Source organism: Danio rerio, chromosome 8, assembly GCF_052040795.2.
Source record: "Danio rerio strain M-AB ecotype USA chromosome 8, GRCz13ab, whole genome shotgun sequence".
Lineage (NCBI taxonomy): Eukaryota > Metazoa > Chordata > Actinopteri > Cypriniformes > Danionidae > Danio > Danio rerio.
In genome coordinates, this window is record NC_141028.1 from 27,121,557 (window position 1) to 27,139,067 (window position 17,511).

Below are 17,511 nucleotides of genomic sequence, written 5' to 3' on the forward strand. Positions count from 1 at the left end.
CCAGAATTGGCCAGCCCAGTCACCAGACATGAACAATATTGAGCATGTCTAAGTGTAAGATGGAGGAGGAGGCATTGACGATGAATTCAAAGAATCTTGATGAACTCTGGGAGTCCTGCAAGAACACTTTCTTTGCCTCCAGATGACTTTATTAATGTTATTACATTATTTAGTATATTTAGTAAGTTATATATTATTTCTGTTAAGTGACATGACTTTAGTCTAATCAAAGTCAAGACCTTATTGTCCTAATTAAATGGTTAAAAATCAAGGCATGATCATATTTTAGTTTGATAAAATAAGCGTAATCTAGAAGCCTTTGCCCTCATAGAAGCCACATCTGATACCATATTATCAACCAGAAATCAAGTTATTATTTGTTTTTCCAAAAACTAGGATAGGCGACAACTTTTGTCAGGTTGTGTATTTTCCCAATCTCTCTTATGAAAAAAAGTCTTGTTTATTTTAGTCTGGCTGGAATAAAAAACAATAATAATGTAAAAACTGCAAAGGTCAATAATATTATCCAGATTTATTTATTTCAGATTGGCAACCATTATTGTCCAATGACTTACCTAATGAACCTAACCTGCCTAGTTAATCCTAATTATCCTAGTTAAACCTTTAAATAGCACTTTACTGAACTGAACATTAGTATCTTGCAAAATAACGAATAAAAGTTTATGTACTATCCTCATGACAAAAATTGTTTTTTATAAATTAGTTTTTTTCTTTTCACATCACTTGTAATTTTTTTAGAAATGTTAAGAATTTAATTTAGATAATAAAAAGATAATAATTGAATTTATTAAATTTCTGGTAAATGATGTCAGAATTTACCGGTATTTTGGAATGGATGTGTGAATGGCCTTTTCCAGAAAAATTCCAGAACGTCCTTGCCTGTGTGAACGGCACTTTTTTGAATTTACCGGGAAAGTCGTTTTTCGGATGAAAATTTTTGGATATTTAACGGTATCACTGTGTGAAAAGGGCTACTGACTTCCATTGTAGGAAAAACAAATATGAAAGTCATTGGTTACAGGTTTTTCAGCTCTATACAAGATAATACATTTTAATTGGTGTTCTGTTCAACAGAAGTAAAAAAAAAAAAACCTTACAGTGGTTGGAACAAGTGTTGAACAGGTAAGTGAAGAGCTAGGATTTTCATTTTTGGGTGAACTATCCCTTCAAAGTAAAATAACCAAATAATTTTCATCTTGTATCATATTGATTATCGAACCATTAGCCAAAAAAATTATCCATTTTTTGTATTAAGTTCCCCAAACTATTTCCCAGCCTAAAAGGGTTTTATTTGTGTGCGTGTTAAATATCACATTCCACTTAGAAAATCATCTGATTACAAGAGTAAAATGGTAGAGTAAAAGAGTAAAACAACAGAATTAGCTCTTTGATGCTTCTTGAGATTTAATTTAATGACATCTTTTAAAAAAATCTCAATTGATGTGCCTAAATAACAACACACGATAGACACGAATGTGCGGTCGGAATTCAAAATACATGACAGAGAAAAACCTTTACAGTCCGTGTCATTAAAATAGGTTTACCAATATGCTATAGTCACAAGTGGAATCTAGACAACTGTACAGGAAACAACAACAGCAACAACAACACGCAAGAACAAGGAATTCAGTCTCTTTGGAACCTCGAGGGGGGGAGAAAAGCTACCTAAAATGACACCATCTCATAAACACTGTAAAAACAAACACTGAGCACAGATGTACTGTTAGATGTTGAGTAATGAACAGTGGCCGTTCACAAGAACTGGTAGCGGAATAGCCAAGGACAAACACTTTAGAAGAACACACACACACACACACACGTGACAGGGGCCAAAAAACTGTGGTTTTAGGGGGGGGGTTTGGCTTTTCGGTGTCTTTGCAAACGGACTGCTAGATCTCAGGCCTCCTCCCACAGCACTCGTAATGGTAAGGCCTTTCTCTTTCCTCCACACTAATTTTGGATTGCAGCTGGAGGGACATGTAAGAGAGCGAACTGCCCATGACTGCAGTCTGCCATAGCTGCTATTATCTGTCATTCTCTCTCCCTGAGATAATACTGTTTGCCAGTTCATCCACCTATCAAACATTTAATAGCTTCACCCACTCCCTCGCTCGCAAAAACAGGATGCAATTACGATGTTACTAAGGAAAGAGGTCGGACCAAAACCAAGATTGCTCATGCTGAACCCATCCAGACCCCGTTATAAATATGCAGTTATGGTTAACATGCGACATGGGTCTGATTTCTTTCCAGGAACAGAAGAATGGAAGTAGTGTTCCCAGAATTTAAGGGTTCGTTCGTCCCTAAATTGTTTAGTCAGCCTCATAAGACTTTCAGAGCTCAATTGAAGATTTTCATTAATGAATTCTGCTCTGTTTAATATTCCATTGAAAATCGATTCACTCAAATGCTTTGAAATTGTAACGATAACATTGTTGTAAATCTACAGGAATCAAGTAAATGAAAAAAAATTTGTGGCTTTTATTAACATAACTGTTATCTCAAATGCTTTGAAATTGTAAAGATAACGTTAAAGTAAATCTACACGAATCAATTAGATTAACCCAAATCTTTGAGAGATACACGACCACTACGTATGATGACCAGATTTAAACCTATGGCTTTTATTAACATATTTGTTTACTCAGATGCTTTGAAATTGTAAAGATAACTTTAAAATAAGTCTACATGAATCAAGTAGATTAATCCATATTCTTTAGAGATACACGACCACTACGTATGATGACCAGATTTAAATTTGTGTCTTTAATTAACATATCTGTTCACTCAATTGCTTTGAAACTGCAACAATAACATTAAAATAATCCATATCCTTTAAAGAAACATGATCACTTCATATGATGGCCAGATTAAAAATTTTGGCTTTTATTAACATAACTGTTCTCTCAAATGCTTTGAAACTGTAATGATAACGTTAAAGTAAATCTACACAAATCAAGTGGGTTAATCCATATCTTTTACAGATACATGACCACTACGTTTGATGACCAGATTTAAATTTGTGGCTTTTATTATTATGTAAACATTGATCTGAGTGTAAACATTAATCTATGAACATAAAGGGAAGCTCAACGTTATCTTCTTGACATGCCAGAACAAATATTATTGGTTCATGGAGAAACTTGGATGTAGGTATGGGACGATAACCGTTTTCAAGGTATATCGTGGTTTGGAAAGGGTTTTAAAAACCGCCAACATTTTCTGCTGTGCTGTTCCTGTGATATATGTAAGATTTTTTTGTTTATGTTTTTTTTAGGACAACAGTATCTTCAGCAGAAAATTTATCCAAAGATGCTGTTTTAAATTGTAAAGATGACTGTGTTTTTGAAACTAATGAAGAGAGCAGAAGTCAATGATTCATTTGTTTAGACATGTTTACTGTTCCAAAATATTTTAAATGCTTCCTAAAAAATATATTGTGTTCAACAGAGAGAAATGTGTTTGTTTTTTTACCCAGATATATAAAAAGAATATATTGTAGAGCAGTAAAAAAGCAGTGAAAACATGATATTTTTATCCAAGGTTATCATACCGTCGGAATGTTATCCCAGCCCATGCCTACTCGGATGTTCTATGTGACATGTAAGAATGAACCTCATTGGTTCTCGCAAATCAAGCAAGCAGGATTGAGCTTCCGTGACCAAATTTGATTGGGAAATACATTGTTTACTGATAACTGTTTATATGTTGGGTGACCAGATGTTTAGGATTTCCCAGGACAGTCCTGTATTTTGGCTGTTTTAGTTTATTTCAGCATGTTGATGTATTTCCAATTGAAACAGAATATTGATTAGGGGGCGGGGCTTAAAATAAGAAAAGAGAGGAACATTTTGCTGAGAATATGCACTTTATAAATGTCTCTTTAAAAGATTTAGATCGGCTCAGTTTATATGGAATTGTTTTTTGCTCTCTATGAATGTTTTGAAGCATTTGTTTTGACTTTCAGAGGAGGGACAAATATCTCTTAGTCAAACGATCCTAAATTATGTTACAAAAATTAGCACTGCTTAATGACAGAAATTAATTTAGTGTTTAACTAACTATTAGAGGAATAGTTCACCCAAAAATGAAAAATCTCTTAACATTTACCCTCACAGTCAAGTGCTTATGAATATTTTATGACTTTCTTTCTTCTGTTGAACACAAAACAAGATATTATGAAGGATGCTGGGTGGGAAAGCAGCCATTTGACATCCATAGTAGAACAAATATACTATAGAAATCACTGTCTGCTTCTTTTTGCAACATTCTTGAGTATATCTTCCTTTTTGTTCAACAGAAAACAAGTTGAGGATGAAAAAACCATCACAGCATTTTCATTTTTGGGTGAATTATTTTATTAAAGGGTTCTAAAATCCTAATTTCCTTATTATGATCCTTACATGATGTTCTAGAACATCCCTATCAAGGCTTTTGAATCCACAAGGATAATAATGTTGTAATGGAAATGCAAATTGTCGGTATCAGGTTGAAATGGATATAGTCACATCTTCCTTGAGCACAGCCAGCAAGCTTTACGCATTACATTATGATTCATAGCCTAGTTTCCTATGCCATGGTTTATGTAAATATAGCATCGCTCTTTGAGAGATCGCTGCTGTTCGCCTGTAGTAATCATTTAGAATATCATGGGTATCGACTAATCACCATATTTTTTGACCTGAGCTCAAGCTTGATTTGACTTCATTCTTAAAATGTATTTGAATTAGAATGTTTTGAGTTAAAACTAATAATACAAATTCCTTAGCTTTTGGCTGATGAAGATTACATCTGTGCTTCAAGGGCTGGAAGAAAGAAAAAAAAAACACATCCATTCCGACAATGGATGAGTCAGCACTGACTCCAACCACCACAAGTGCAAATGAATGCAGAGTGAGAAGAGGTCTGAGTGTCTGAAACTGTTTTGGCTGTTGAATCCAGGCTCACATCATCATAGCCTTAGAGATGAGATAGCAAGCAGATGGGACACGTCATTCTATTTAAAGATTGCATTAGCATTATATGTCACTTTCTGGTTGTCATGATAGATGAGCTCAAGCGGCTGAGAATGAACACAGGATTTTAGTAATTAGTGTTTTTTTTGCTAATAAATGTACACATTTGATTATACACATTTATTAAGGTGATCGCTCACTCAAATCTTTGAAAACGTGTACTCACCCTCAAGTGGTTCCAAACTTTTATGAGTTTCTTTTTTCTGTTGAATGCAAAAGAAGATATTTTGAAGAATGTTGGAAATAGGTAGCATTTGACATCCATAGTAGGAAACTAAATATTATATTTTGAGAGATTAAAGAATTAAAACAGGTTTGTAAGAAGTAGACGGTGAAAAATTACAACATAATTCAACTTTTTTGGCTGAACTATCCCTTTTGTCTGTGGTCTTAGCACAATTATGTGCTAGCTTGTTTAAAAAAGTCTAGATTTAACCAGCCAATCCAGTTTCACAATAATTTGATTTGTATGTTTGAAGAGTTCAGATGCAAAAACATCTAAGTGCCGTCTGAAATTTCCATCGAAAACGAACGTTTTTCTCAGCCTCCTTTATTTAAGTTGAGATATTTACCTTTAAAGACCAGGAAAAGGACTTATTCTTTGCCATAACAGTGACATTACTAAACAAACACACAGTAGCCTGATAAAAGTGCTAATTTTGGAGGAAAATTTCAAAAGGCATTTAGAGGTTTTGCATCTAAACTCTTCATTTATTAATAGACGTGAAATCATCATCACATGGGTTTTACCTTTTACACACATCTCATAGGAAAGTGACCATTAATCCTCGGTTCGCTGTTTGACTCCTTCATTTAGAACACACATATAATATTCCATAGAAACACAGTTTTCCGTCATTTTCTTGTCATGGTTTTCTCTAAAATGCAGTAGTGCTTTGCTTTCCCCATGCAGTGACCAACTGCATATGGCTTTTCATAAAGTGGTACGGTTGGTCATTTAGCAATAAAGGTGGTAAATATGATAAGCTACAAGGGCTTCATTCTATGCTATATTCTTCTGTACATTAGCAGTCTGCAAAGCTCATGCTTATGACGTGATTATATAGTGGATGTGCTAATGTTCGAATGTTTCTCAACCTAGCTTTCTAGCTGGATCACCGAGAAATCGCAGATTGCATGTGACGTTTACCCAGACTACCTCTAGTCACACTTAGTGGGCTTGAAACTCACAGGAACATCTAAACACTCCAAGTTTAGATTCCACTAATATGGCAAGACCTTTTCACAGTATATACTTAAGTGCTACAGATTAAAATGCTGGAAAGGTTTTGCAGAAACAGCCAAACACTGAGGATGGCAAACTGTGTAAAGTCTCTTTGTCCGAGAAAGCCACAACAATGAACTGTCTCCGGTCAAAAGATACACATCCTCCCTCAGACTACTATGGGAGTGTCAGAAAAGACTGAACTGATTGAGTCTGCCACCGATTTCTTCCTCTTTCCCTTTCCTTGCATGGCCTCCTCATCCACCTCCTCATCTCCGTTCGGATTCACCTTTCCATTCTGTCCCTGCAGGTCCTTGGGGTCAATGAAGGCCACGTGCCTGTTGAGCTCTGCTTTGGTGGCCATGTCCTCATGCGTTGGAGTGACACTGAGCATAGAGGAGTGGATGCTGTCTTCATGATGGTTCTTTGACTTGTCAGGACAGCAGAAGCAGCGGCAGGGTGTTAGATATAGATAGATAAGAACTAGGACCACGCTTGCCAAGCAACCCACCAAAGTGGTGTAAGCAGTGTTGAGGGTATCGCCATTGCCGTTGAGGGTAAAATTGTGGACTTTGACCACTACATAGAGTGTTTCGTTGAGGTATTCACTCACGGCGAAGCAAGTGTACACACCCGAGTCCTCAGGTCGTATTGTTTTTAATTCAAGATCACCGTCTGGGAGAACCACAGCGCTCAGGTTATTGCCAGGAGAAACCACTACATTTCCAGGTAACATCCAAGTCTTTGACATCTCCCGATGTCGGGTATCACAGTCAAGGATGAGCGTCTGCTCCAAATAAGCCTCTCTGTCTGTTTCTTTAAACGTACTGCAGTTCATATGAATGTTGAGTTCGTACAAACGCAGTACCCGTTTATCCGGTCCAGGGTGAACACAGGTATGGTCGTCCTTAAAGTCCAAAGCCGAATTGAGTCGCCTGATGTTCCAATGTGCCATCAAACTGTACAACTCGCAGTCGCAGATGAGGGTGTTGTTATGGAAGTAAAGTCCATTCTTGATGTAGGCCGGAAGCGCCTGCAGGTCTTGAATGGGGAGAACTTTGATCCGATTGGAAGACAAGTCCAACAGGCTCAGCTTGTCCAGTCGGTTCTTGTCCTTGACGAGCTCCAAAGGGAAGCGAGATACCAAGTTCTGGCTCAGGTAGAGCTTCTGCAGGCTACCGAGGCCCAAGAAGGCTGTGCGGTCTATCTGCGAGATGTGGTTGTTGTAGAGCAGAAGAACCTCCAAATGTATCAGTGGCTCGAAAATGAACTCGTCCAGCTGTCGCAAAACATTTGATGAAAGATCCAAGTAGCGCAGTTGCTTTACGAATATGAACGCCTCGGAAGAGATGAATGACAAACCATTGTGACTGAGTAAGAGATTGTGGAGATTGGGCAGTTTGTGCTTGGTCCATTGTGCGCGTAGTCCGGTTATCTCATTAAAACTAATGTCAAGCACGGCTGTGTAGTTCGGCAGGTCAGACGGGATCATCGTCAGGTTCATCTTAGAACAGCTGACAATGTTGCTGGCGCATATGCACATTTTGTGACAATTCAGCGTCGACCCTCTGATCTTGGGGATCAGTGCAAGAATACAGGACAAGCAGACAGCCCACCTAATGCACCAATTAATGGAAGGGGGCATTTCTGACACGCAGTTAAAATGTGGTTGTAGCACAAGTCATAAACTCCTTGTTCAGTAGTGAAGCTGTTTAAATCCTTTCCACACTGTTTGGAGAAACAGCTTGTGGGACTTATGAGGCAAACGCAGAGCTACAAGACAAAAAAGAAACAAGAGTGTTTTATTTACCTTTTAAAAACAAAAATGAAACTGCTCAAATGTTAACCTGTTTACATCTGATGTACGTTTCAGTAATTCAGTAATTGAATCACAAAATATTTAGTTGATAGGTTGCTAAATTGTTAATTTGTAATCATTAGTCAAAAGCTAAATTAAATTATCATGCTGTATAACAGTAGAAAATGGTCATATCGGCTACTCTAAGTATTATGTTTGTATTTTAAAAGTAGTATTATTACATAAACATTATTAAATATAATGACAGCCTACATCTTTCTACCTATCATTCTATTCAGACAGACAAACAGACTGACAGACAGATAGATAGATAGATAGATAGATAGATAGATAGATAGATAGATAGATAGATAGATAGATAGATAGATAGATAGATAGATAGATTATCTCTAAACCTTAAGATCATCTTTAAAAACACAAACTATGTATCAACAAAACACCAAGATAGGTTTTCATTTACAATGTTCAAACGTCAAAGTAAGTGTCAGATGTCTATATCACATTTTGCTCTTTGGCTGCATTTATAAGAACAGCTAAACTGGTAAAAGCTGGTCTTTAGCTGCTCCAAGCTGACTGCAGAGCGTCTTGGACCAGCAAGAAAGCAGCAAACATCATGAGGTGATCAAACAACCTTATTACAAGGTAACTGGCCCGCGAGCTAGCATGCGCCAGCCATGACCAACGCACAGGAACCACAATAGATTCTCCTCCAAGGGTTTTTAAGTGCAAATAAAGCAGGGAAACTCACTGGAACATGATACGGATCTGAACGGGTTAATGTAACGTGAATGAATGTGAACACAATAGTTAGAACAAGCGCGCGCAACTAATGCATGCGCATAGGTTTACAAACAAGCTCTGACCTGTTCATTCAGATAAGAGTATGGCGCACATGGCGGGATCTGTACATCAATATGTCTTATTTATTTATATACATATTTTCACTTATTTGACTGCACTTCCAATGTCATTAAAAACGCAAATTTGACAGGAGCTATAACTCACTGTAAATGTTAAGATCTCTGTGATGTGGCCTCTACGGACTAATCATGGTGTAGCACTGCACCATTTACCGTATGCATAAAGTCATCTGTGGTTTTAATAAAACATAAAGATAACAAGATTACGAAAAACGCGCAAATATTTTACCTGCATGCTAATTTTCCTAAAAATGTCATTTCAAAAATGAAATATTCTCTTTAATCCATTTCATCACAGCAGAGTGACACGTCTTTCCCATTTAAAGCGAAGAGAAACGGAAGCGCCAAGGAGAGCAGTGGACGCGCAGTCTTCAGAGACTGAAAATAAAACGTTTCCAGATCGAGCGCAGAGCGAAAAATGATGGCAGACACACCAGAAACAGCGTAACACGGTAAGAATAAGATTACGTAAAGAAACAGACTCGGAGAACGCCATGTCTCAGTACTAACCTTGAGATGTATCAGCGCAGAGACACATGAATCCCTTTAGAAAGTCCATGTCCTAAGGAGCGCCCGAGCTTTTCTCTAGCAGCAGTGTGACTGAACGGGTGTAAATAAGCGCCCGCCGCAGCGCACACACCTCTCAGCAGCAGCAGCAGCATCTCTTCATGAGCGCATGAGCAGACCCACACACACACACACACACATATACACACCGCAAACACACACTCTGCTGGAGCACTTGAGTCTGTGTCCGCATAGGCAAAGCATCCGTGAAGAGCTGCATCTTTCAGCCTCAACTGACAGTCTGCTTTCTGCTGCATTTACACCTCATTTAATTGCTTCTTGTCAGCTTGCTGAGCACATATGCCTTTTCAAAATTAATAACAATAATAATAACAGTTTAACTGCCTGCTCTACCAAATGTTTAACAAACTGTTTTAAATAAAGTCATTTAAAGGCTGATTTAAAAATTGGTTTACACACACAGTATTGTTGGTTTACAAACAAAAAAACAATCCTGTTGCACTACTACTACACTTGATTTTGGTTTTATTGTAAAACAAGAAAACAAGTTAAATGAGAATCTGAAATATTTTATGGCACACTTTAATAAATAAAGATGATTTATGTTTTATTTTGATTACATTTTTAAATAAATTGGTCTAACACTTCGTATTTTCGGATTGTCATAGTATTTGTATTAATTTCAGTACTTTTACCATAAACCAACATCACTTGGTATAGGTTGATATTTTAGAAATTATAGAATGTGTTAAAACAAAAGGCATTGAGTGTGCTAACAAGCGACTTTACACTCTCAGAAAAAAGGTACATGGTGGTAATAATGTTCCTTAAGGAACAGTTTTGTTCCTATGTAAAGGTTGTACTTTATATGGTACAGAAAAAAACCTCTTCTGATACTGCTCTGTACATTTTATATTACAACTGAAACGAAGGTAAACAATTGTTCTCATAAAAAGTGTTGGACAACTCCTTTATTACAGTATGAAAATAAAAATGACTGGAAAAAGTGATTTTATAAATAATTTCCATATCAAAAAATGAATCATAATTTAAAACATATGCGTAAAGAAAGTCATTAACATTAATTATTAACCTCTATAATAAAAAACAACAACTGGTAAAACAAAACTATAGGTTTTGTAAACTAAACATTTAAGGCATTTTTAAATAAACATTTGGTAAGCATTTTCTGATGAATACAGTTTCATTATTAATATCCGCACCTTTTAGCGTTTGCTTTCCACTACACACATGAGCTGGCAAAAGTCCTGCATATGCAAAGTGTCCATGCAGACATTTTAGTACTGTAAAACTAATCAAACATTGTGCATATCTCGTTACAATACTTTTGCATAATTCTATTTCTATTTTAAAATCAATTAAATTAAATTAACTTTGAAGTGATTACAAAGGTATTGAGAGAAAATTACAGAAAAAAAAGTTTTATATTGTACAAGGGAGAATGTATTTCTGTAACATTTTTGTAAAAAGTGTTGTGATATGTTTAGCAAAAAACAGGTCTTTGATTTATGTTAAAATATTTTCTATTCTTTATTGTAAATGGAAAAGGCGCATTTACACTAAAAGAAACTTAAAAAAAAACATTGTTTAAAAATGTATTTGATGTTTTATATTTACTGAAGGGTGACGCAGTGGCGCAGTAGGCAGTGCTGTCGCCTCACAGCATAATTTAAAGCATTCTTGAACCTCGGCTTAGATGGCGTTTCTGTGAGGAGTTTGCATGTTCTCCCTGCGTTTGCGTGGGTTTCCTCCGGGTGCTCCGGTTTCCCCCACAGTCTAAAGACATGCAGTACAGGTGAATTGGGTAGGCTAAATTGTCCATAGTGTATGAGTGTGTGCGTGTGTGTGTGGATGTTTCCCAGAAGGGCATCCGCTGTGTAAAAACGTGCTGGATAAGTTGGCAGTTCGTTCTGCTGTGGCAACCCCAGATTGATAAAGGGACTAAGCTGACAAGAAAATGAACAAATAAATAAGTATTTACTGAAAATAAATTAACACATTTTAGATACCTTTAAATTGCTTTTAAGGGAACACATTTGATACTGTTAATGTGCAAAGTGTCTTGTCACTGTGGTGGTACCTTCATGGATCACGTTTGCACCTTTGGTGAAGGAACAATTTTGTATCTGCAGATTTTAAAAACCAAAGATACACTGTAGTTTCCAATGGTACAAATTAAGTCCTTAAAGGTACAAACTGCAATGGTACGAATTTGTTTCTTTGTCTTAAGGTACAATTCTGTTCCATAAAAAGGTACTGCCCCAGTGACAAGGGTTTGTACCTTCTATAATACAACATTGTGAATGCAATCCAATTATTTTTGGTGGGGCAGTTGAAGGGATAATAATAATGCTAATAATATTACTAAAAAGTTATGAAAGCATGCATTTAAGGCTGACAAACATAAAAGCTGCAAACATAAAAGCTGAGCACACCCCCTAACATTGTTAATCATTTCTCAGTGAATATAGACAATATTTATTGGTCCATTTAAACAAAACAGGTTTATTAAACAGTTCTATTCATCAAAATTAGAGTTTGGTCACCTAACATCTTTAGGAGTAGAAATATAACACATTTAATTTCAAATGTGGTATTGCAAAAAAAAACAAAAAAAAAAACGTGCAAACTAATGTGCTGGATAAGTTGGCGGTTCATACTGCTGTGGCATCCCCAGATTAATAAGGGGACTAAGCCGAAAATAAAATAAATGAATGAATGAGTATCTCAATGATAAAATTAAAAGCCACATTGTTTTAAAACAGAACTTTAAAATACATTTTTTAAAGAGCCCCTATTGTGGGTTTTCGAAAATGAGCTTCCATGTAGTGTGTAACATAGATCTAAGTGAAGTGAAATATCCAGCTAGGCTTAAATCTGAAAGTGGACCGTTTTTAAAACTATTGATTAATCTAAAAAAAAAAGAGTCGACTCATAGTGGTTAGAATGAATGAGTCTTTAGCCGTTTCGGCGTGACGTGACTACGAAACATAGTTGTTATGAGCGCAAACCCGGGAAAATTTAAAAACCTGCTTCAAAACAGATTAGCTTCGCACTAAGGAGGGGTTTGGGAACAAATGAATCATTGAACAATTCATATGGGAGTCGCTGGGATAATTGGGTAAAAATAAATGCATATTATAAGACCATGAAAGTGTTTTTTGCCCTTGCATGCATATCAGTATGTTGTTGGAGACCCATATAACCGAAATATGACCCTTTTTCATGTATAATATGGGCTCTTTAACAGACACTATAGCAATTGTGGAAAAAGGGAATGATGAAGAAAGAATAAATAATTACTTCATATGTTTATTTTTTATTTAACGGTACTTTTTTGAATTTTGTTTTACTAAATTTTCAGGCAATACATTTACAACAACAATTATGATATCTTTTAATAACAATATTAGTGACAAATGAACAGAACAAGGGGAAAGAAAAGTTGTAATAATAATAATAATAATAATAATAATAATAATAGGTAAATTAAACAAAGCAAAAACGGATCCCACCTCTCATGAATTAAAACATCTTTGCCATGTAATTCACAAGTCAAGTAGTCCAGTGGTACATATTCAAGCAGTGCCCTGTGCCATAAAGACTTTGTATAGGAGTTTTGTCCGTTATCCAGTTCAGGAGAATACATTTTCTTGCACATAATGTCAGGAACTTGCAAAAAGTTTTTTTTTTTTAAGTTTGTTCACATTAATTTTATCGTATATCCCAGGCAGCATATGCTTTGGGTCACAACTAATATTAATAGGATACCATTAATTTCTTGGTTAATCAAGGCCCAGAACTTTTGAATTTTCCTGCAAAGCCAGAAACAATAAACAAGGTCTAATTGTACTTCTAATTAAATTTATAAACCAGAAACTGAAATATGAAATGTCTCTAATTACAGTGCTTACATAAAAGAAATCTGACACATGCAACAAGCATCAAGCAATAATCTAAGACAGTAAACATAACTGACTTCCATGAAAACCCAGGGGACTCAGGCTGACGCTGACGCTCCTGCAGGTTTGTAATTGCACTCTCGCATACGTAATTGCATTAGTCCCGTCTTTAATTAACTGCCTTTCTCCTTTTGTCTCTTAAAGAATGTCCCTTTTCTCATATAAAAGTCTCAGTATGCATCAACAGCTCAAAACACAAGTGACGAGTTCTGTAGGCCTTTTAGTTTGTTTTTAGTTCAAAGCAGAACTTTGGTTGATTGTGTCTGTTTGGATGAGAGTGTGTTCACCAAATTCATGTTCTTGCAATAAGCATTGACACTGAAGACCTGCAACAGCATCAGACTCTGTTTCTGTCACTCGTTTCTCTCTCCAGCGGGAGCTTTTGAACCGCTCCATGAATCTGTGAGCTGGAGAACAAAGGTGATCACAGCATGTGGGCTGAAGATGCAGCAGCACTGAAGGATGAATCCACATAATCCTCAATAAATTAATCTACCATTATCTGAACCATCCCAAAAGCACATTTATTAATACCAAGATTATTCTTCTCTTTAAAGGATTGCAGGCTTTATGCTTATAATCAGGGTTGACAGGTCTGCGTTAAAAAAAAAAAAAACCTCACAACAAATGCTAATTAAAATTGCCTGTAAGACCATTTTTATTTGACTTTTTGAAAAATCTCCTTCTTTTTATTTAATATATTTTTAATTTACAGACTAATGCATTTAAAGCCAGTGGGGTCCAATAATATTGTTAATTATCAAATTTTTTTAGGATGACATAGGAGTAAGTTTTCTTTAGTCATATTTTAAGATATAAGTTTACTTCGGTGAAATTAAAGCTGGATTTTCACCTTCATTACTCCAGCCTTCAGTGTCATGCAATCCTTCAGAAACCAGTCTATGATTGTTTGATGCTCAAAAAATATTTCTCAAAATTATCAATGTTGAAAACAATTGCTGCTTAATATTTTTGTTGACACCAAGATTTTATTGTTTCCTGATTCTGTTAAACAAATGTTTTTTTTTTTTTAAATCAACTTTAATTGATGGTCAAGTGTAACAGAAATGTAATATTCTGTCTCTAAAAAAATAACTAACTAAAAAACTCTAAAGAAAATGTCATCATGATTCATCTTATTTTTTTTTTCTAATCAGCCATTCACATGGCAGCAACTCAGTGCCATTAGGCATGTAGACATGGTCAAGACGATCTGCTGCAGTTCAAACCGAGCATCAGAATGGGGAAAAAAGGTGATTTAAGTGACTTTGAATGTGGCGTGGTTGTTGGTGCAAGACCGGTTGGTATTTAGTATTTCAGAAACTTCTGATCTACTTGGATTTTCACACAAAACCATCTCTCGAGTTTACAGAGAATGGTCAGAAAAAGAGAAAACATTCAGTGAAGTGCAGTTCTGTGGGCGCAAATGCCTTGTTGATGAGGTCAGAGGAGAATGGCCAGACTGGTTAAGGCTAATAGAAAGGCAATGGTAACTCAAATAACCACTTGTTAAAACTTAGGTATGCAAAAGAGCATCTCTGAAAGCACAACACGTTGAACCTTGATGCGAATGGACTACAGCAGCAGAAGACCACACCGGGTGCCACTCCTATCATACACCACAGACAATTTAGCTTATGCAATTTACCTGTACCTCATGTTTTTGGACTGTGGGGGAAACCGGAGCTCCCAGAGGAAACTCAGATGAACACAGGGAGAACATGCAAACTCCACACAGAACTGACACAGCTGAGGCTCGAACCAGATAATATAAAAAATGCACTCTTTTTTTATAATATTTTTTGTAATATAGCCTATAATTTTGTATGAGTTATTAAACTATAAGTGGTATAGTACCTAAGTTTTTCTCACTGGTGTGACAATGTTGGTAGCTAAAAGTTCAGAGTGAAAAATGAAACTTAAAATCCCTCTGCCAGTTTGACCATTATGGCCATTTAAGGTAGGACATTTCTCAGAATTCTTTGTGTTTTGTATAAATTATTTTAATAAAATGTTATTTTATTGGTATGTGTGTTATTTTAATAAAATGTCAATAGAATGAAATATGCACACTTTTAGGAAAAGTCAGGTGACTCTAGTTTTAAACAACAAAATTCAAAAAGTTCTCTCTAGTTCTAGTGTTAAAGACAGAATTTTCTTGAACTGTCTCTTTAAGACCAGAGTAAGGAATGAAAGGAAAACTGCCAGCGGGACACATCCTAAATTATGATCACTCCTCAAGTGTGAACAACCAGCAAGATAAATTAGGAAGTCAAACAAAAACCATACATGGTCACAGGCAGATCGAGGCCACTTAAGTACTCAAAATAAAATTAAACCAGTTAGATATGTGAAGCAGATATTACACACAAAAAAATAGTTCCTCTGTGGAGTTTTGGGAGGATTGTGGTTTCGTCAATACTGCCAAATAAGAACTGGTTAAGAGCAATTTCTTCAGAAGTTCTTTAGTGATTCTTTAGTTAGTTAGAACCACAGTCTTAAAGATAATATTGTTTAGATCTTTAAACTCCCACTTAGTTTAGTTGAAGACAGAATTAAACAACATTAAGATACATTAATTATATCTTAAAATAATGTGTCTCCCATTCACATTGGCCCAAGGTTATTAAAAACCTATTAACAGTTATTAAAAACAGCCTTTGCCGTTGTAGTAAATTCCAGTTTACAGCAAAACAAATGCTATAGTTACAGTTGCCTTGTACCCCCTCCCCTCTTCCCTGATGACCTGCACTCGCACTGCATTTTGTCTTCCAAGCCGGAGCACGCTTACGTCATGAATGATGCGACTGTTCAGTTTAACAAAAAGGAAGCGCTCTCACTTAGCACAGTTGAGATTGCAGGGGATTCATCTTGTGCTTTTGCACCTCGTCTCAGCACCAGACTGCTGTTGTCTTTTCCCAGGCATAGTGTTACACCAGTCATAATCATATGCAGTAGCAAACATAGTGGGTCAAGGCGCATGTGCACAAAAAAATACGTAATATGTTTTTTGTGTTCGCCATAAAATGCATTTAAAAAAAAATATTTATCAACATATTTTATTTCTACTCAGTTTTTGTTTATATTACTATAATATATATACACATATATATATATATATATATGGTGCGCCCCTCCGGAGTTGGTGTCCTACAAAACCTGCATACTCTGCGTATAGACAGCGACGGTGCTGGACGGTGCTGGTTTTGATACATATAATGTTTATCTTTTTCTGATGTGTTATTAAATAAAGGTAAAAGACCACGTTTAACTCAAATTTTACATTTAGTTTCTATCATTCATGTGTTGAGATCTATACAGATTAAGATGCCGTATTAAAAGGCACCTAATTTACCCATTTTTCAAGATTTAAGATTAAGTCTTTAGGTCTTTTGTGTCTCCAGAATGTGTCTGTAAAGTTTCAGCTCAAAAACACCCATTAGATTATTAATTATAACTTTCAGGTTATTGGGATTTTCTGCTCTGAACACAGAGTAGCCGTTTTTGTTGCCTGTGCCTTTAATGCTGGTTCTCCCCATCCACCATTCCAACACGCCTGTCAGAGTGTGCCAGCACAGTGACAGCACAGTGACAGACATGAAGGAAGCAGATCTCACGTATCGCTTGTGAGAAATACTGCAGTAAGAATTTTCCCAATTATTATTTTATGTATTTGTTGTGGAGTTAATTTAAGCCTATCTGCAATGAGTCACACACAATGTTGTTACAAAGTTCACGTACACAGACAGTGTGCTCGTTTAACTTAACACTGTTTTTGAACAGCAAATGTGACAGAATATATGTTAATATCCACTGTTGTATTTATATCTGTTATGTTAATGTACAAAATAAATCTGATTTAACATCCATAAACCAGGACTGAATCGCCTTCTTTTTACTGACATGCGGCTGTGGTGATAAAGATGGTAAAATTACTTTAATTCATAACAAATATGCAATCTTTAAAAACAAATTCTTGATCACATTTGATGATGATTGA

The 17,511-nt window shown here is 35.9% G+C and overlaps 1 protein-coding gene across 2 annotated transcripts; it reads right to left on the reverse strand.

The window, feature by feature from the left end:
* Positions 1 to 1,407: 1,407 nt before the first annotated feature.
* amigo1 (adhesion molecule with Ig like domain 1) lies at positions 1,408 to 9,587 on the reverse strand. Of its 2 annotated transcripts, XR_015497929.1 has the most exons (3): positions 9,511 to 9,587; positions 5,787 to 8,034; positions 1,408 to 5,239 (listed from the first exon to the last, which is right to left on the reverse strand). XR_015497929.1 is itself a non-coding variant. In XM_087264729.1 (2 exons), exon 2 carries the CDS (start codon positions 7,904 to 7,906, stop codon positions 6,431 to 6,433), a length of 1,476 nt encoding a protein of 491 aa, XP_087120855.1. In that variant the 5' UTR covers positions 7,907 to 8,034; positions 9,511 to 9,587; the 3' UTR covers positions 1,408 to 6,430. The 2 variants fall into 2 exon arrangements, 1 of the variants encoding a protein (XP_087120855.1); XM_087264729.1 differs by having other exon boundaries at positions 1,408 to 8,034.
* Between the last annotated feature and the right edge of the window lie 7,924 nt (positions 9,588 to 17,511).